Source organism: Protopterus annectens, chromosome 2.part2 (assembly GCF_019279795.1).
Source record: "Protopterus annectens isolate FY-2018-M chromosome 2.part2, PAN1.0, whole genome shotgun sequence".
NCBI classification, from domain to species: domain Eukaryota; kingdom Metazoa; phylum Chordata; order Ceratodontiformes; family Protopteridae; genus Protopterus; species Protopterus annectens.
In genome coordinates this window covers 1,081,089,707-1,081,110,338 of record NC_056730.1, presented here as the reverse complement: position 1 = coordinate 1,081,110,338, position 20,632 = coordinate 1,081,089,707, and the positions used below count along the sequence as shown (strand labels likewise).

Below are 20,632 nucleotides of genomic sequence, written 5' to 3'. Positions count from 1 at the left end.
TTTCTTACAAGTGCAGCCACCTAGATTCAGTAGACACTGGCCTACAAAAAATTGGTCCTTTCCTGTGTCAGACAGAGCTCAAAGGAGCAAATCCAGACGCCCTAAGGGTTCCAGGTACCAGGCTCAAGAATCATACAGGTCAAAGCAATGGGATGCATCCACTCCCAAATCTGGAGGAGATAAAACGCAAACCTACAGAAAGCAATCCCAATAACTTCCCTCTGCCTACACCAAGCACTTATCTTTTGGCAGCACCCATAGGGGGAAAATTAGCACTTTTTGCCCAAAATTGGCAATTAATAACCCAGGACAAGTGGGTACTAAACATTGTATCACAGAGATACAGATTCCATTTCCACACTCTGCCAGTGACAAATGGTTGGCCAGATCTGCCAAAAACCAATGGGCAGAGGCACAGAAACAGGTTACGTCCCTCATGGATATGGGGGCCATTCAGACAGTACCAGAACAGGAAAAAGGACAAGGTTTTTACTCAAGACAGAAAGGACAAGGCCTGGCGGCCAATACTGGATTTATCGATTTTGAACACATACCTGGACATTCCAAAATTCAAAATGGTCACTTTGCAACAGCTTCTGCCCATGCTGGGCAAGAATGCTTGGCTGGTGGCTTTAGACCTAAAAGAGGCATACCTGTATGTCTGAATAAGACAACCGTGCAGAAGATACCTCAGATTCAAGGCTGGCTTAATGCATTACCAATTCTCTGCACTGCCCTTTGGCTTATCTACTGCGCCCAGGGTCTTTACAAAGTGCCTGGCGCCAGTAATTGCATTTTGCAGACAAAAAAGTATTCAAATATATCCTTACTTGGACGACTCTCTCATTCAAGCAGAAAACAAGGACACTCTTCTACGACATCTGGCGTTTGTGAAAAGGCTTCTAACATGCCTAGGGTACGCAATAAACGAAAAGAAATCACAACTGGTACCCTCTCAAAAGATAACATTCCTGGGTGCAAGCTTGAATACAACTGCCCAGATGGCTTACCTCACGCCAGACAAACAAAGGCAACTGACTACTTACTTTAAACTGATGGCAACAAAAACCCAGTCTTCTGCAAGACAAATTCTGCAGGCTCTAGGCTTCATGGCATCCTGCATCCTACTAATTCCATATGCAAGACTGCATATGAGGAAACTTCAGTGGTACCTAAAAAGTTTATGGAGTCAGCATTCACACAGTCTGGAAACAATTGATTCCTCTCATCCCCTGCCTGCAACAGGAGTTTCTATGGTGGGCAAAGGCCTGTCACCAAAACATGGGACGGCCCTTCACTCTACCCCCTGCCAGCCAAACCTTAACAGACGCATCAGATTATGCCTGGGGGGCCCACATGGCAGGAAGATGCATTCAGGCCATATGGGCACCAAGTCAAATGCATCTACATATCAACCAGAAAGAGATGCTAGCTGTTCAAAATGCCCTAACAGCCTTCAAGGACTTACTTCATCCAGGACAACTACTGATAAAGATGGCCAACACCACAGTCATGTGTTATATAAACAAGCAAGTTGGCACACACTCATACCCCCTTTGTAGATTAGCCATGGCACTGTGGGACACAGCTTTGACCTACCAAATAAATCTTCAAGCTCAATTCCTGCCAAGAAAACAAAACACTCTGGCAGACGATTTAAGCAGAAACCTTATGGATCCTCATGAGTGGAAACTAAATCCACAAGTCTTCATCATGATAGCAGAGAAATGGGGGAGCCCAGACATAGACCTATTTGCCTCTTTTCAAAATTATCAACTAAAAAGATTCTGCACAAGGACTTATCACAGACAAGCATGGAAAGTGGATGCCTTATCCTTCAGTTGGAAAAACCTATCAGTTTACGCCTTTCCTCCTCTGCCTCTTCCACCCAAGGTCCTCCTAAAAGTCAGACAAGAGAAGCCAAAGATGATATTAATTGCCCCGGACTGGCCCCGCCAATACTGGTATCCAATCCTAAGGAACTTGTCTCAATACCCAGCTTGGACCTTGCCTCAAAAACCACAACTACTGTCCCAGCAAAACAATCAGATCCTGCACAATCCACTACAGACTCTGAACCTGGCAGCATGGCTAATCCTGTAAGCATAAGGACAACACCTCTCAGTAAAGCTGTGATGGATGTCATTTTGGAAGCCAGAAGGCCTAGTACTAGAAAATCTATGCTGACAAATGGAAGAGATTCTGTGCTTGAAATCAAGCACAAGGAACTGATACAACAGAACCTCATATTCCTCAGATGTTACAATACTTAACTGAGATGCTTGAAAAAGGCCTATCTTTTTCATCAATCAAAATCCATGCCTCTGCCATTTCGGCTCATTACAATACAGATCCACCAATCTTTTTTCATCCTTTAATAAAGCAGTATCTTAGAGGAGCCAAAAATGTAAGGCCTCCTAGAAGATCACCATTACCTGCATAGGACCTCAATTATGTGTTGGAAAAGCTCACCCTGCCTCCATTTGAACTAGCAGATACCACTGATATAAAGTTCTTATGAAAGACAGCTCTGCTACTAGCAATTACTTCAGCAAGAAGAGTTTCAGAGCTACAGGCCCTCATGGCTGTAGAGCCTTATCATATTTTACCCAGACAGGGTGTCTCTTGAGGACAAATCCTACTTTTATGCGTAAGGTCGTTTTCAGTGTGGCTCTTAACCAAAGAATTCATTTGCCAACTTTTTATCCAAATCCACAGAACAAAGGGGAGAGAATTCTGTATTCCTTGGACGTACACAGATAGCTAAGATTCTACTTGAGCAGGACTAAAGCTCTAAGAAAAACTGAGCAATTACTAGTGTCATATGCTGCAGCATCAGAAGGAAAGGCTATTTCAAAGCAGACAGTTTCAAAGTGGATAAGCCATTGCATCCGTTTCTGCTACTTACACCATGGCAAACCTGTGCCCAAGGGCATTAGGTCTCACTCCACCAGGGCTGCAGCTACTTCAGCAGCCTTTCTCAGAGGAGTACCAACCAAGACCATTCTAGAGGCTGCTACTTGGAGTTCTGTTCACACCTTTACAAAGCATTACCATTTGCCTCTGTACTCTTAAGTCCAGGGCAGGCTTTGCCACTGCAGTGCTGCAGGGCCTTATAGCCTCACCTATTGCTGTTTAGCTCCAGCCTCCCAACCATAGCTTTGGGATTCTACCCAAATGTAATGACTGCAACAGTGAAACACGAAGAACATAGTACAGTTGTGTACACTTACCATAAATGTAGATGTTCGAGTGTATTCACTGTTGCAGTCCAGGTTACCCTCCCGCCATCCCCCTGTCATTATACAGTTCATCTTTCCTTCTCTATCTTCTGCAACCTATGTGATGTATTTGCTTCTAGATGAAGGTAAAGTTTATGTAGATGCATGTATGTATATATATATATATATATATATATATATATATATATATTTAGAATATTGCTACCTTTCTGGGGGCACCTGACATCGGGGGCAAGAAAAACTAAAGAAAATGGCGTTGGCTGCATGTTTTATACCCCTGACGACCTGACGTCATGAAAGAGAAGACAGCAACCGACGCAGGACCCAAGACTTTGGAATTCAGGCCGACTGAGGGCAACCTACCAGCAGATTACCCAAATGTAATGACTGCAACAGTGAATACACTCAAACATCTATATTTATGATAAGTGTACAAAACTGTCTTTTACTAGTCAGCTTTGCACCAGGGGCAGAGGGTAAGGCCATAGCAAAACAAACCATCTCCAAATGGATAGCACACTATCCATTTCTTTTACAAACACCATGGGAAACAACCCCCTCACAGGGTCAGAACACATTGCACTAGGGCAACTTCAACCTCCACAGCCTTTCTCAGAGGAGTCCCAACCAGGGACATTCTGGAAGCTGCAACTTGGAGTTCTGTTCATACCTTCACCAAACATTACCACCTGCCTAGCTTTTCCAAATCAAGGGCAGGCTTTGCAACCACAGTCTTGCAGGGCATACTAACCAGCCCCTACTCTTCTTGACTGCCTCCACCCTTTCTTCAGCTTTTCGAAACGCCACTGTACTCGCTTATCCACTCACCACTGTCAGCCAAAGAACCTTTGTAGAGGTAAAATAAACTTCTACACAAAAGAATATAGTGTAAAAGCAGTTTAATCCACAAAAACGTTAAGCGCTTTCACTCACTAAACATGAGCTTCCTCAGAACGTTCAAACAGCTGTTTCAAAAAAGTTTAAATGTCCTTATTGGCACCAAAAGCCAACCTACTGAGTCATTTTCTTAAAGCTGACACATCCTAAAAATATGCATAACTCACAGCTAATACAGTAATGCCCCTTCTAAAATACATAATTACTATATAAAACAAAACATTGTTGATACAGTGTAATAACAGTATTAAATGTTGCTAAAATAAATCATTCTCGTAAAATACATACTTATATACACAATCATAACCCTATTTCTAATAAGGGTTTTACAGAAATGTGTTAATTTAAACCTGGTGGTGTTGCTGCATCAGTCAGCAACTGCCACCTTACCTCTTTGCATCCTAATACCTTTTTAATGCTACCTCCCCTAGGGTTAATCCCCACATTCTCCAAAATGGCAAATTTAAAATAGTGTTCATTCCTTGACTATCTATACATTTGAACAACGCGCTGTTTTGATCTTTGGATCTAATACTATATAAATGGGAGTAAATTCTTTTCCTAAAATTTCTCTCGGTTTTTCCAATGTAGTATGCTGAACATGCCATACATTTGGCTAAGTATATGACAAATTTGGTGTTACAATTACCTTGTCTGTATCGCATTTTTGTCTTGTTGATATTATTCAGTGTTAAGCCTCTGTCTTCACAAATAGCGAAGCACTGATGACATGCACCACATTTCGATGTGTGTGTGACACTCTTCTGTTTTTGCTTCCAAACCTCTTTCCAAAAGTATTTTCAAATTGTTGCCCATTTTGTATACAAATGTCGGTTTGGGGCCTAATATTTCCAACTTTTCTTGATCTGTCAATAAAACATGCCAATTTCTGCTAAGAATTTCCTTAATTTGATTACTATATGGACCATATTCTAAAATGCAAGCTCTATTAAATACTTTGCTGTTGCTTTCTTCCTTCCTCGTATCACTGTTTCCTTGTGCTTGATTGTATTTAGCTCCTAATAAAGGGATATATTTTTTCCCCCATTCACTAGTTACATATTCTGTAACTTTCCTCATCATTTGAGGATCATATCCCCTATCTCTAAATAACTCAAAAATGTGTTAAATTCTTCCATCATGTCCCCATAATCTGATGTCATTCTCATGGCTCTTATACATTGCCCCTTGTAGATGTTATACATTAATTTTCTAGGGTGATTGCTGTTGTATTCAACATATGAGTTAGAAAAAGTACTCTTTCTGTGAATTACTATCTTAACGCCTGTACCGTCGTTGGTAATGTACGTATCTAAATATGCTACCCCTATAACACTACTTTCAGATATAAATTTAAAAAATTCACTACTATTCAAATATTCCATGAAAGTGTCGAAAGAATCCTGATCATCTTCCCATAGAATGTAAATGTCATCTAGGAACCGAGAATAGCATTTTATGTTGTAAAAGTGTATACTTTTAAATACTTTCTCCTCTTCCCAATCCAGCCTGACAAGATTTGCAAAAATGGGGGCGCATGCTGCCCTCATAGCAACGCCCTTAGTCTGTCTAAACATTTCCCCTTCATAGTAAATGTAATTGTGGTCTAGTACTATAGACATAAGTTCTGTTATAAGATAGATCCTATCCCAATCTAGAGAACTGTGTTTTCTAATACTGCTAGTGAAAGCCTCCATTCCTTCATTTCTAGGTATACATGAAAATAAGTCAGTCACGTCAGTAGATGTGAATAGCAAGTTCTTGTTCTTAATATCTACTGGGTAATTCATTAAAAATTCCCAGGAGTCTTTTACCATATGTGGGATGTTGTTATAAATATGTTTCAACATAGAATCCACTGCCACTGCTAAAGGAAACATCTTGGATTTGCTGCCTGATATTATTGGTCTGAATGGTGGGTCATTGACATCTTTGTGGACTACTAGTAGATTGTCTGAATGAGTTTAAACTGTACACAAGAAAGTTAAATTTGGCTCTGATGTTTAAAGATAAAGGGGAAAATAAACAGATGAACAATAATCTTTTAAAAAAGAAAAGTAGTTTACTGCCAGTGACTAATCCTAATGTACAGTTATGTGATAGGATGGTAACGCAGCAAATGTATCAGTTCAACAACAGATGTACAAGGAAGAAGTTAAAATACAATTTAACAGTGGAAGAAGCAGAGGTTTTGAAAGAGCTTAGAGAAGACAGTATACGGGTAATGAAACCTGACAAGGGCAGATGTATTGTGATATATGATGCTTTAGAATACAGTACTAAAATGCATGACATTCTCCACGGTACTGGTAATTACAACATAGTTTCATTAAATGAGATTAATATTGCATACAGCCGGATAGATCTGCACATTGAAGAATTTCTGTTGGACAGACGATTACTGAGGACTTATACAGGAAACTCTAGTGGGCATACCTAAAGTCCACAAAGATGTCAATGACCCACCATTCAGACCAGTAATATCAGGCAGCAAATCCAAGACATTTCCTTTAGGAGTGGCAGTGGATTCTATGTTAAAACATATTTATAAGAACATCCCACAAATTGTAAAAGACTCCTGGGAATTTTTAATGAATTACCCAGTAGATATTAAGAACAAGAACTTGCTGTTCACATCTATTGACGTGATTGACTTATTTTCATGTATACCTAGAAGTGAAGGAAGGCTTTCACTAGCAGTATTAGTAAACACAGTTCTCTAGATTGGGATAGGATCTGTCTTATAACAGTACTTATGTCTATAGTACTAGACCACAATTACATTTACTACGAAGGGGAAATGTTTAGACAGACTTAAGGGCGTTGCTATGGGGGCAGCATGCGCCCCCATTTTTGCAAATCATGTCATGCTGGATTGGCAAGAGGAGAAAGTATTTAAAAGTATACACTTTTACAACATAAAATACTATTCTCTGTTCCTAGATGACATTTATATTCTGTGGGAAGGTGATCAGGATTCTTTCAACACTTTCATGGAATATTTGAATAGTAGTAGTGAATTTTTGAAATTTACATCTGAAAGTTGTGCTATAGGGGTAGCATATTTAGATACGTACATTACCAACGACAGTACAGGCGTTAAGATAGTAATTCATAGAAAGAGTATTTTTTCTAACTCATATGTTGAATACAACAGCAATCACCCTAGAAAATTAATGTATAACATCTACAAGGGGCAATGTATAAGAGCCATGAGAATGACCTCAGATTATGGGGACATGATGGAAGAAGTTAGACACATTTTTGAGTTATTTAGAGATAGGGGATATGATCCTCAAATGATGAGGGAAGTTACAGAATATGTAACTAGTGAATGGGGGGGGGGGAATATATCCCTTTATTAGGAGCTAAATACAATCAAGCACAAGGAAACAGTGATACGAGGAAGGAAGAAAGCAACAGCAAAGTATTTAATAGAGCTTGCATTTTAGAATATGGTCCATATAGCAATCAAATTAAGGAAATTCTTAGCAGAAATTGGCATGTTTTATTGACAGATCAAGAAAAGTTGGAAATATTAGGCCCCTAACCGACATTTGTATACAAAATGGGTAACAATTTGAAAATACTTTTGGAAAGAGGTTTGGAAGCAAAAACAGAAGTGTCACACACATCGAAATGTGGTGTATGTCATCAGTGCTTCGCTATTTGTGAAGACAGAGGCGTAACACTGAATAATATCAACAAGACAAAAATACGATACAGACAAGGTAATTGTAACACCAAATTTGTCATATACTTAGCCAAATGTATGGCATGTTCAGCATACTACATTGGGAAAACCGAGAGAAATTTTAGGAAAAGAATTTACTCCCATTTATACAGTATTAGATCCAAAGATCAAAATAAAGCGTTGTTCAAACACATAGATAGTCAAGGAGACAAACACTGTTTTAAATTTGCCATTTTGGAGAATGTGGGGATTAACCCTAGGGGGGAGGTAACATTAAAAAGGTATTAGCATGCAAAGAGGTAAGGTGGCAGTTGCTGACTGACGCAGTGACACCGCCATGTTTAAATGAACACATTTCTGTAAAACCCGTATTAGAAATAGGGTTATGCTTGTGTATATACGCATGTATTTTACGAGAATGAATTATTTTAGCAACATTTAATATTGTTATTACATTGTATCAACAGTGTTTTGTTTTATATAGTAATTAAGTGTTTTAGAAGGGGCATTATTATATTAGCTGTGAGTTATGCATATTTTTAGGATGTGTCAGCTTTAAGAAGCTGACTCCGTAGGTTGGCTTTTTGCGCCAATAAGGACATTTAAACTTTTTTGAAACAGCTGTTTGAACGTTCTGAGGAAGCTCACGTTTAGTGAGTGAAAGCGCTTAACGTTTTTGTGGATTAAACTGCTTTTACACTATATTCTTGTGTGTAGAAGTTTATTTTACCTCTACAAAGGTTCTTTGGCTGACCGTGGTGAGTGGATAAGCAAGTACAGTGGCGTTTCGTATTGCTGGGGTTTATACATTTGAGTTAACCGAACGCCTTATTCAGTTGTTGAGTTTCTTCAGCTTTTGGAATCAACCCAAATGTGATGACTGCAACAGTGAAACACGACGAACACAGTACAGTTGTGTACACTTACCATAAATGTAGATGTTCAAGTGCATTCGCTGTTGCAGTCCTGGTTTCCCACCCTCCAGCCCCCTTGTCTCTCTCTTCCTCACTCCTTACAGGGCTGTTGGTATTTACTTTTTACTGGTTGTGTTCCCCACCATAACTTAGCTCCCCTATTTGGAGCAAGAAAAACTGATGTAATGCTGTCTGCTACCTGTTTTTATACCACGGATGACCTGACATCAGTCCTGATGCGACAGCAACCGATGCATAAATACTAAGCCTTTGTTATTTGGGCCAACTGAGGGCTTCCCCTGACAGGCTAACCCAAGTGTGATGACTACAACAGCGAATACACTTTGAACATCTACATTTATGGTAAGTGTACACAACTGTACTTTCTTTCCCTTCCTCCCCTCCATCCTAGATGCACCTTTGGGTTTAGGTGGATACCTAGTCTCTTCCTCCTCCTTTTATTGTTTCTCCTCCCTCCACATAAAGCATCCCGGTGCTTGGATTATGGCAGCAACACTTGGGGTTGTGGTCCTGGTTGTGCTGTTCCATGTGGGGATGAGTCATCCATGAGCGGCTTGTGCTGTGCTTCCTATGAGCAATTTGTGAACCTGTTGGAGCAAGAAAGACTTAATGGTGCCAGCCAACTTCCCTTTATACCAATGCCTTGACTTTGGCAGGGGTGGGAGTCCATCATCAGACCTGGAAAGTGAAAAGCTCTGGTATTTGGGTCAGCCATCAGATGTCTGAAGGGAAAAATCCCAAGAGCCAGTACTGCAACAGTGAATGAACTTAGACATCTGCATTTATAGTTGGCTACTACATAGCTGTACTTCACTGATTATTTCATCACTTTTGACCATTACTTAAAAAGCTCAGCTATTGTAGGGAACTCACTTCAACTGAAAGCGGTTTCTGTTGTCAGTGGTAGGTTCCATGAATATGGCTAGGCAGATCTAGGAGCTGTCTCGTAAAACATAGATAGGGTGTCATATATTACTCTGCTGTTTATTGAATAATGAGGCAAAGAGGTTGTTCATAGGTTCATAGGTTCATAGGTTTATACTAGGCTATCTGCCCGAGGGCATTTACAAGCCTAGCCCATCGTTTTGTGGCTTACGCCACCCCTTTAGTATGGGGAACTATACCCATTATTTTGCTGTGCCTCTGTCGAGCAGTGACACTGAGGTAATCCCTGGGGTATATCTGCGATCTCCCATCCATTGGTCAAGATTTCTCTTGAACAAGGCCAGCGAGGTGCTCTGCCTCACATGTACCGGGATTTTGTTCCACAGCATAGGGAGTCTTTGGGTAATGAATCTATCCCTCCAGCACGTCCTATTAATAGCCGTGTCGAGGTTTAAGTCTCCCGCCCTTGTGGCTCTGATGGATCTAGATTTTTTGAGGTGAAGCATATTCATCAAATCTGGGTTTGACATGGCCTTGTATGTTAGGCAAAGGTCACCTCTGAGCAAGCGTGGCGACTGAATAGAGCTGGAGTTCTTTCAGTCGGGCAGCATAGGACAGATTTTTGAGACCCTTTATCCTTTTGGTGAGGAACTTTTGTGGCCTCTCCAGCTGCTGCAGGTGTCGGGTCAGATACATCCCAAATGGGACATTGTACTCAATCATTGGTCTGATGAGTGATGAGTAAAGGGAGACTATGACCTCCCTTGATCTAGATGAGAATCCCTTCATGATAAGGTGGGCAATGTAGAAAGTCTTCCTAACTACTTTAGCTACATGGGTGTCGAATGACAGACTACTATCAACCTGGGTCCCCAGGTCCCTGATAACTTCTTCTGTGCTCAGTGGATTGCCACCTATTTGGTAGCTAGGGGTAACCTTGTTTTTCCCAAAGGGTATGACTATGCATTTTTGGCATTTAACTTCAGGCCGTGGCTCTGGCACCAGTTATCCGTTTCTGTGAGACCCTTCTGAAGGATATCTGTGTCAGATGTGTTTTCTACTATGGCCCAGTTTGCAGTCATCTGCAAACTTTGTCAGCCATAACCCTCCTGTGTTTGCTTGTACTTGGAAAAGTAGATGCCAAACAAGAGTGGGCCCAGGACTGAGCCCTGTGGGACACCACTTGTGACAGGTTTTGAGTCTGACATGGCGCCAGCAACTCTGACCCTGTGGGTTCTGTCACTCAGCCAGTTTGCAACCCATCTTGTGATGTATGGGTTAACATTTAAGCTGATGAGTTTTCAATGATACCCGAGTGGGGTATTGTATCGAAGGCCTTAGCCAGATCGAGGTAGGCTGTATGGACTGCCTTTCCTCGTCAATGGCTTTGGTGACTGTTTGAAGAAGTCAACCAAGTTTAAAAGGCATGATCTGCCTTTGACAAAGCCAAACTGGGTTGGATCCAAAGTCTGCAAATTCCCTATGTCTTTATTTATGAGGTCCATTATGATCCTCTCCATGGCTTTGCAGATAAGGCTTGTCAGGCTAATGGGCGGTAATTTCCAGGGTCGGTGGAGGCACCGCCTTTGTGAAGTGGGACCACAGTTGCAGTGCGCCACTCCTGGAGTGCGTATCCAGAGGTAAGACTTTGATTAAACAGCTGTCCTAGCTGTGGGTTTAATTCCTCATTGAGTTCGTGGAGCACACAGCCGGGGACACCATCAGGTCCCATGGATGCTGTGTTTTTGCTTTGGAGAGAGCAGTTCTCACTTGGGCTGGAGATGTTTGGGGGCTGCAATCGTTTGGTATAGATATCTCTCCTTTTGGGGAGGGGAGAAGTTTGCACTGAACCTGTCAGCCAGTATGTTGGCAATGTCTGTAGGATCAGTAATCTTCACATCATTTTGAACTAGTTCTGAGCATATCTGGGAGTTTCCTCCTAGGTGTCTAACATAGCTAAAGAAGGCCTTATGATTGTCTTTTGAGTCTTTAGCTATTTTTCTCTCGAAATTTGCTTTGGATGATTTTATGAGAGCTCTTAGTTTTTACTTATAGTGATCAAGGGTGTCTTACCTTTTAAGGATTTTGCTGTATCTTGTAGTAGCTTCCTCCTTTTATTGTAGAGTTTGTTTATGGCTGGGGTCCACCAGACTGGACGCTTGCCTTTGGTACTAAGAGTCTTTGTTTTGTTTGGGATTGCCTTATCCATGCAGTCCTGCAGGTGCTGGTAGAAGGCGTCTGTAAGTGATTCAGCGGCTTGAGTACTGTTTTCCACCAGCTCGGGGGCCTTAAAGGAGACCACACTAGTCTTTAGAAGTGTGAAGTCGGCTTTTGAGAAGTTCTTTACTGTGGTCTTTTTTATTTCAGGTGGGGGTGGGATGAGGACCTCCAGCGAGATTAGTTTGTGATCTGATCTCACCAGTGAGGGGTATACTTCCGGTGTTGAACATTGTGCTCCCATGTTCGTGATGATGAGATCAAGTATGTTATCTCCTCTTGTGGGGATGGTGACTAGTTGTTCCATGGCATTTGAGTTTATGAATTCCAGGAACTTTTGGGCTAGGGTGTTTGGGCTTGAGTAGTGTTCCCAGTCTATATTAGGGTAATTGAAGTCACCTAGTATGATGGTGTTTGGTGATACATTTATCCCTCTAGTGTTTTCAGGAAGGCCATGTGAGGTTCCTGAGTTTGTGAGGGTGGCCTGTAACATGCTACAATTTGCAGAGCAGTCTTGCCTATGGTTAATTGCACCTGGATGGTCTCCGATGCATCGTGCTTTGCCACCAGTCTTGAGGTGTGGGTGTCCTTAATGAATATGGATACCCCCCCTCCTTTCTTGGTATTGTCCGGATTTTGGGGCCGGAGCATGATATGAGGTAAAACCTGATAGCTGGGGTGCTCTCAGGAGCCTTGAACCAGGTTTCTGTCACAGCACAGACATCGATGTTCTCCATACTGAGAAGGGCCTCGAGTGCGTGCATTTTGAGATTGAGACTTCTGGCATTGAGCAGCATTACCCTTAGTTTTTTCCTTTTTGTGTTCTAGGGTGGTAGGTTTAGAATTTGAGCCTTGCCTAAAAAGGCACTATGGGGTGGCAAGAGCCTTTGCCAATATCCGAATCCCAGGGTGACAGGTGCAAGCCGTCCCTTGAAGCAGCGTGGCTTGTCCAGCATGTCATCCCAGGCAGACAGATACTGGATCCCCTTTGAATGACACCAGTGTTTAAGCCAATTGTTAAAGCTGATCATCTTATCTCTGTATTGTGGCATCACTCTTGGTGAAGGTAGGATACTGCTCAAGGTCAGGGTCATACCTGCCTGGGCTACATAGTCAGAGAGCTCCTCAATGTCTCTTTTCATGTAGTCCAAGGAGGTGCGTCTCAGGTCGTTTACACCAGCGTGGACAATGACTGAGTCATATTTGTACTTGCTGTTGAGAGACCTGAGTGCTTGCGTTATGTGGCGGATTCTAGCGCCCGACAGGCAGCTTACTGTGACCTTCTCCTTACTCAGTCTGGTGGCGGGACATCAGTGTGTCTGACTATGGAGTCACCAATGACTAGTGTGTCTGGCATTGTGTTTGGCCTTAAGGGCTGTGACTGTTTGACACTCTGACTGTGAGGTCTATGTGTTGCAGGTGTTGTGTTCTGAGGTGGTGGTTGTTTGGGTGTCTGCTTTGGTGGCCTCTGCTGTTTTGGTAGATTTTTGGTCAGAGCCTCCCAGTATGTCTTTGTGTGTTTATGTGTATGATTTGAGGTTGTAATGGTGCTATGTGAGACTGGGTCTATAGTGTGTGTGGTAACCTTCTCCTCCTGACTGGTCTTGCCAGTCCTGTGTTGAGAGAGCTCAGCCTCCAGTTTGGCCGTATAGTTGCATCTCTCGCATGTATTTGTGTTTTGTGGGAGGAGGAGAGGGTTGTCTGTGTACATGAGGCAATTGTAACATTGCCTCAGTATTCCCAGGTTCACCAGCTGAGCAGGAGAGGACACTAGCAACTGATCCCTCGACATGCTAGAAGGATAGACAAAAACTTTAAAAAGATTCAGGGGACGTGGGTGACCGAGAAATGGGGGTTACCTTTTGGGGTACTATCTATGACAAGAGTGCCGTATCAAGGTAATAAGTACTGTAGGAGCAAGTGCTAGGTTTAACAGATAGAGAATAGTCTACTTGGAGTCAAGTGGAGATGATCTTTTAGTTCTAGGATAAGCTGATTAGATCAGTAGTATAGTTCGAGGAAGGTAGTTTTAAGGGAAAATTTGAAGAGTGGACTTTAGGTAGCCGAATAGTTTAAACCTGCCTAACCGGCGCTGCCCTAGTGTGCAACAGTGGCAGCTCCGCTTAAATCAGCTAGCAGCGTTTACGCGTTTATACCAGGGGCTGGAAAAGCTAGAAACTGGCCCAAAGCGACCAATAAACTACTAGTTACTGGCTGAAACCTCACAAAACTGGACAAAGGCAGCTCAATGCTTCCCACTCCCACTGGTAAGCAAGGTAACTTCCTCTCCCCCAAATAAGGCAAGGAAACAGTACACAGGAACTACAACCAAAGCCCAGGAATCAGCAACTCTGAAACTGGACTAAACTAGTAAAGCAGGAAAAACAAGAGATATTTTTTCTTTTTTTTTTTTTTTTTTTTTTTCACAGAACAGGCAGAAACAGGTACAGCAAACACTTATAAATGCTATGAATCAGCTACTACAGCTTACACAGAAGAATTTGCTACAAATACAGTCAAATAGTAACAAACAAGGATTCCAAGTGCAATATTAAGTTAAATGCAGTTAAAACAGCTTCAGTGTAACAGAAAGGCAGGCGAAATACAGTCGCTAGGTATTCAGATGTGGAAAGCAACAAAATTATACTTAGTATCAAGAAAAGTCGCTTATTCAGCTCAGAAGGGCAGAGTCCAGCCTCTCCTCCCACAAGAGTGCAGACCGCAATCCTTCCTAACGTAAAATAACTGGCCTGAAGCCCAAGTGCTTAAACCAGAACTAATACACTTTTAGAATAACAGACACTGAGCTCTCAATCAGCAGTTCCTAACCTAGAAGGATGTAAGCTGCCTGTCCTGCCACCACAGTGCAGGCCACAAACCTTCCTAATGTAAAACAACTGGTCTGAAGCCCAAGTGCTTAATCCAAAGACTTAGAAATGATAGCTACACTTTAATCAAGTTACTACCAGCAGTAATAAATACAACTGAATACTTTAAAAATGCCTGGATTAGTGCTCAAGTTATACAAACAAAGCTAGATTCAGCAGGTCTGGATCTAGTCTATGCCAAACGAGGTGTACCAATTTCAGTAAGAAGCAGTTCAAATATGCAGGCACTATAAGCTTTAACCAGAAATTCCCAGCTCAGAAGGACAGAGTCCAGCCTCTCCTCCCACAAGAGTGCAGAACACGAACCCTCTTAATGTAAAATAACTGGCCTCAAGCCCAAGTGCTTAAACCAGAATTAATACACTTTTAGAATAACAGACACTGAGCCCTCAATCAGCAGTTCCCAACTTAGAAGGATGTAAGCTACCTGTTCTGCCACTACAGTGCAGACCACAAACCTTCCTAATGTAAAACTGGTCTGAAGCCCAGGTGCTTAAACTAAAAGGCTTACAATGAGTTACACCAAGCAGTAATAAATACAATTGAGTACTTTTAAGATGACGCAAGAGCAAAATAAAGTAAGAAAAAACACAAATACAGTATATATATATATTTTTTTTTTTTTTTTTGAAAGAGAGAAAGGAGTAGCAGAAACTAATCTGATTGGCCTTCTCAAATGCTCTCCCTGTACTGGGTAGAATGAGGTAATGACGCTAGACTGGGAGGAGGGTCCCAGATCAAATTTACACTAGGGGCGGGCAACTGCAAAGCCACCAACTATAAAAACACTATACCAACAGGGAGGGAAACAAACTGCAGAAGTGTTACTCCCAGCTGAAAAGCAGCAGTGAGCCTTTAAATGAAAGTTTTAAACAGCTAAAGGAGCCACTAGAAAAAAAGAGTTTAACTGCAACAAGTTATCATAAACAAACAACCCAACAGATGCTTAATAAGGGTGGACAATTTCCAGTTAATACCTCACACACAGTGAAACTAGCTAGAAAAAATACACAGTACACAAAGTGCTATAAACAACAAAGAAATAAAGAACAAAATAAACAAAAACCAGGATACTTAATGTTATATATTGTAGCTCCGAGTTTGCTGAGTGTCCTTCCTTCGATAAGCTCACTGTAAAATGGCTGAACACTCACAACTGAGCTTCTTAGGTAACAGAAAGTTGAAACCTGAGACAGTTTTAAGAAAGAAATCTCAAAAGAACCAATGAGGTGCTTAGTCTAAGCTGTAGTCCAGGAGACCTCAGTCAGCCAATGACCTCAAACAAGTCTCTCTCACTGAAATGCCTAATGGCTTTGGCTAAAACAAGATGTCCCTGAATTATGTACTCAGACACACAGCCTCCACAAACACTAGGCCCAAATACAAGCCTGAATATGGAAATGCTACAAATATCCACACTACTTAGAACAAACTGCAGAAGTGTTACTCCCAGCTGAAAAGCAGCAGTGAGCCTTTAAATGAAAGTTTTAAACAGCTAAAGGAGCCACTAGAAAAAAGAGTTTAACTGCAACAAGTTATCATAAACAAACAACCCAACAGATGCTTAATAAGGGTGGACAATTTCCAGTTAATACCTCACACACAGTGAAACTAGCTAGAAAAAATACACAGTACACAAAGTGCTATAAACAACAAAGAAATAAAGAACAAAATAAACAAAAACCAGGATACTTAATGTTATATATTGTAGCTCCGAGTTTGCTGAGTGTCCTTCCTTCGATAAGCTCACTGTAAAATGGTTAAGCTTTAGATTTACATTAGTTGCCCATGCAAATATGTATCTGAAGTACTCTGCATAGTTTATTAGTTGGGTTCCCATATCTTTTTCTCTGGGTTGATGCTAATAAATGGAAGAGAGGCATGTATTTCCTTTCTGTCCAGCCATTGTATTCACTCTTGTAAAAAGACCTAGTGAGTGAATTTGAGGATTCCCCCATGAATTCTGATGCAGATATGGGAGTCTCAGCCAGAACACTATGACAAAACTTCCTCCTTTATGTTGGTGCCTGCAATTGTTAGCTTATCCAAATTTTAAGCACCTTGTATCTTAGTGAGCATCTCAGAGATCTACTTTTTAGTTAAGTATCTTGAGTAATTATGTTTTTCCCGTACATGTAAAATCATTGCTTTACTGAAATTTATCTAACTTATTAGCTTAGAGGTATGGTACATTTTTGTACCTTTCCCTAGAAAGGTCGTCAGATCACATTACCATTGCTTAAGTAGATGTCATGTTTATTGTCTTACTGTAGTGGGTGTGGGAAGGAATTGCAAGACAAAGGTTGTTCTATGGAAGGCATGTGTGCTCCAGTTGCTGTGTCACACATTGCTGCAAGCAAAGATATCAGTTGCAGCAACTTAAGAGCATTTCCTGTATGTTCAGATATTGCACTGTGGACCTCATTTCCAGTGTTTTAGGAATCTTTTGTCATAAATTTGAAATTGTCCCTTTCCCAGTTTTTATAGACAAGACTGGTAATTATGACTCAGCTTGTTTTTGTATTACTTAATTTAAACTCTGCTGTTAAGGTAAGGTCTTATATATTTAAGTTTGTTAGTCAAGGTGTTTTTTAAACTGAAGTTGCATGTATAATTTTCTAATTGTATTGGTATGTTTTCATTTCTTAGAATTCTTCAAATTTTAATTTTCAGCATGATTATGACATGAGAGTAGATGACTTCCTCAGGCGCACACAAGCTGTTGTTAGTGGTCGACGTAGCAGACCGCGTGAAAAGGAGCGTGAACGTGAAAGGGATCGTCCCAGAGAAAACAGAAGAGAGAGAGAACGTGACAGAGGAAGAGACAGAGAACGAGACAGAGATAGAGAGAGAGAGAGAGACAGAGACCGAGAGAGAGACCGGGAGAGAGAGAGAGAAAGAGACAGAGACCGTGAACGAGACAGAGGCAGAGAACGCGAACGTGAAAGGGAAAGGGGAGAACGGGGTAGATACAGAAGATAATTCCTCATGAAGCATTGTAACATTTATGTTTTCATTTACTGTAGCAGATTTCTTTTGAAGTGTTCATATGTTACATTGTATAATAAGTTTATTATGCTCCATTTTCCCTCAGAGTGCTATTGTATAAAAAGAAAACCGGGCAATCCAAAAATTTGCTAAAACTGGCATTCATTTCAGAGTGTACTAGTATATGGAAGGAAATAGAAAAAAAATGTTGACTTGTAGTTTTCTCCATCAGCAAGCTTTACTTTATGGTTCATGATAGTTAAAAATGAAAGGAAAAAAAAACACCGATAGAAAACTGCACTTGCCTTGATAATGATTTGTGTAATTGCACATGGTTCAGTGAAGATAATGCTGCTATTAAGTATGCAACTTTCAAATATGGTAGCTGGCTGTACGGCAGTGTCATAATTATTTAATTTTTTTATTTGTATAACTTTTGTCTTTTTTCAGTGTTTTATTGATGAAAGCAATATTAATAACTGTATAATGGTTAGCCTCTTCATTTTAACTTTTTTTAAAGAGCCCACCAGTGTTAAAGAATAGATTTCAGATCAGTGATGTAGTTTGTCTTTTCCCTGAAATGTACATTGGTTTCATATACACAAAATTTAAATTCAGTTGTTTCAGTAATAAAAAAATACTACTTTTGTATAAAATAAAACAAAATGTACAATCAAGTGTTTTTTTTCTGTGACTGTGTTACTTTATGCTTTGATTTTTCATGAACTCTATAATGCAGAATTAATCAGTCTGTACTTTTGCTTTGTGCATTATAATGTTTACTTGTAAAGTAACAGTTCTTGCATTTTACAACTACTGCCACCCTACTACTTACTCATCATAAGGATTATTGCTGCAAGATTTAATTATTTGAATTAAAATTACCAAAGCTGAACATCACTCCCCGAACTTGATCATTTTTAGCTTGACTGTCCTTGGGAGCATGTGACTGCCATCTCAAGATGTCATTAGAGCATGCCCAGCTATAAAAGAGAATACACTGCACATACTACTGTGCTTTGCTAGTTTAACTTCTAAAGTCTTTGGTAGTGTGGTAGTGCTATGTATATACTTACTGTGTCTTTATTCATATATAGAAATAAAACTGCTCTGTATTATATATAGGTAATAACAAGCTCTCCAGGGACGGCCATGGGTGGTGCAGCAGTTGGCATTGTCGCCTCACAGCAAGAGGTTCTCCAGTTTGATTCTCAGCTGGGGTGCCTTCTGTGCGGCATTTGCATGTCCTCTCTGCAGTTGTGTTGGTTTCCTCCCACATTACAAAGCAGTAGGTGGATTGGACACACTAAATTGGCGGTAGGTGCGAGTGATTGGTATGTATGAACTACTGTGGCAAAGCTAACCTGGTGTAAACCTTGGCTGGCTCAACATGATTGTCACTATTGAAAGTGACATCCTGACCCCATGTGCAAAATGGGAAAAAGGAGTTGAGGGAGGATGGATGGATCAAGCTCTCCAGACGTCCAGAATTGTATCACTTTGTGTAGGAGACAGTAAATTTAACTGAGAGAATTGGGCGTTTGCAGACTTCATCTCAGAAGTCATCATGAAGAACCTTTGCTAGAGTGCATTTCTAATGTTTGTATATTAGTCATAGGCAGAAATCCATCTTCTCGGTAGAATTCCAAGAGCAATCCAACATCCCCAGATCAGGCATAAGCTTGAATCTTGGCTTTAAAAGTGCTTTTTTTTTTTTTTTTTTTTTTTTTTTTTTTTTTGCTTGCTGCAAGGCTGAACTACCCAAGTAGTACCATCTTTAAAGCTTATCCTGTCTTGTGGAAGATTTTAATTAATTAGGACACTGTGAAACTTGATGAAAAGACTGTTTGGGAAAAGTGAGACATTTTAGAGCCCTTCTAGAGTACAGTAAATTGCCAGTTCCTTTGGCAAGTACCAAACTGTCTGCCATGTATGAATAAAGGTAAATCAGGCTGAAATGAGAAATGCAGTCTGAAAAAAATCTCTATCTCAGGTTTATGGACAGAAGTTGAATTGAAAAACATAAGTGGGGTAATAGAAAGAGAGGGAATGTTGAGAAAAGTGGGAGTTGATGCTGAGATAAGAAAATGTCATGTAGTGACAAGTAGTATATGTAGTTTAGAAAAGTAGATGCGTGTAATGACAAGGAATCATTGTTAAGGGACATGTATTGCATTGTTATAGTGAGATGCAGTGTAAACGGGAAGAAACAAAATGGTTTAATGTTGAGTATATTTGTTCATAGTACCCAAATAACGTAATAGTTTTTAATCTAGAGGGAAAGAGTATATCTAAAGGTACGATAAAATGCAGTAAATAAGTGTCTACACTGGTGAAGTAGTGGAATAAAGCCCTGATTACCATACTCGCTCATGTGCTTGGTAGAGCATGGAGGATGGGCATGCGCCTGTCCTAGGAGGAACGTGAGTGTCCATGGATATGATCCAATTTTTTTTTTTTAGTACAAATTGTAGAAACAAATGTGCAGTGTGTCTACAATGATGGGCGGGGATGTCCATGCGTATATCAATGCCTTGCAAAAGTGCTAATCTGTAGTGCATGCTCCATCTGTAGATTGTCACTGAGGTGGGCACAAGAATTGTAAGACTTTAAGACTTGTAAAAAAAAAAAAAAAAAAAAAAGACCTTGCCCATGTGGCTGATTAATAATAGATCTCTCATGGTTGGCCACATGCCAAATGTTGGGAAATGAAGGGGCCAGCTGGCCAAGAGTACTTTGATATTGGAAGGCACCAGGGACAAAGTGTAGCCAAAACAAAAATGAGTGAGAATAATTGTAGGTAGATAATTAGTCACAATTCCCATGCACTGCATAGAACAATTAATTGTAGCACGTGCATTAGCTACACAGATGTACAGTTCCTCA

The 20,632-nt window shown here is 40.7% G+C and overlaps 1 protein-coding gene across 4 annotated transcripts in view; it reads left to right on the top strand.

Annotated features, from left to right (window-relative positions):
- The window catches only part of YTHDC1 (YTH domain containing 1), a 1,387,762-nt gene extending 1,369,339 nt beyond the window's left edge, over window positions 1-18,423 (top strand). For 2 of the 4 annotated variants that reach the window (XM_044064303.1, XM_044064302.1), the window contains exon 15: window positions 17,432-18,423. In XM_044064303.1, the coding sequence (XP_043920238.1) occupies window positions 17,432-17,740 (309 nt within the window). In that variant the 3' untranslated portion in view covers window positions 17,741-18,423. Of the gene's footprint in view, window positions 1-17,407 lie in introns of all 4 variants that reach the window. The other 2 variants (XM_044064301.1, XM_044064300.1) reach the window with 1 other exon arrangement.
- The last annotated feature ends 2,209 nt before the right edge of the window (window positions 18,424-20,632 follow it).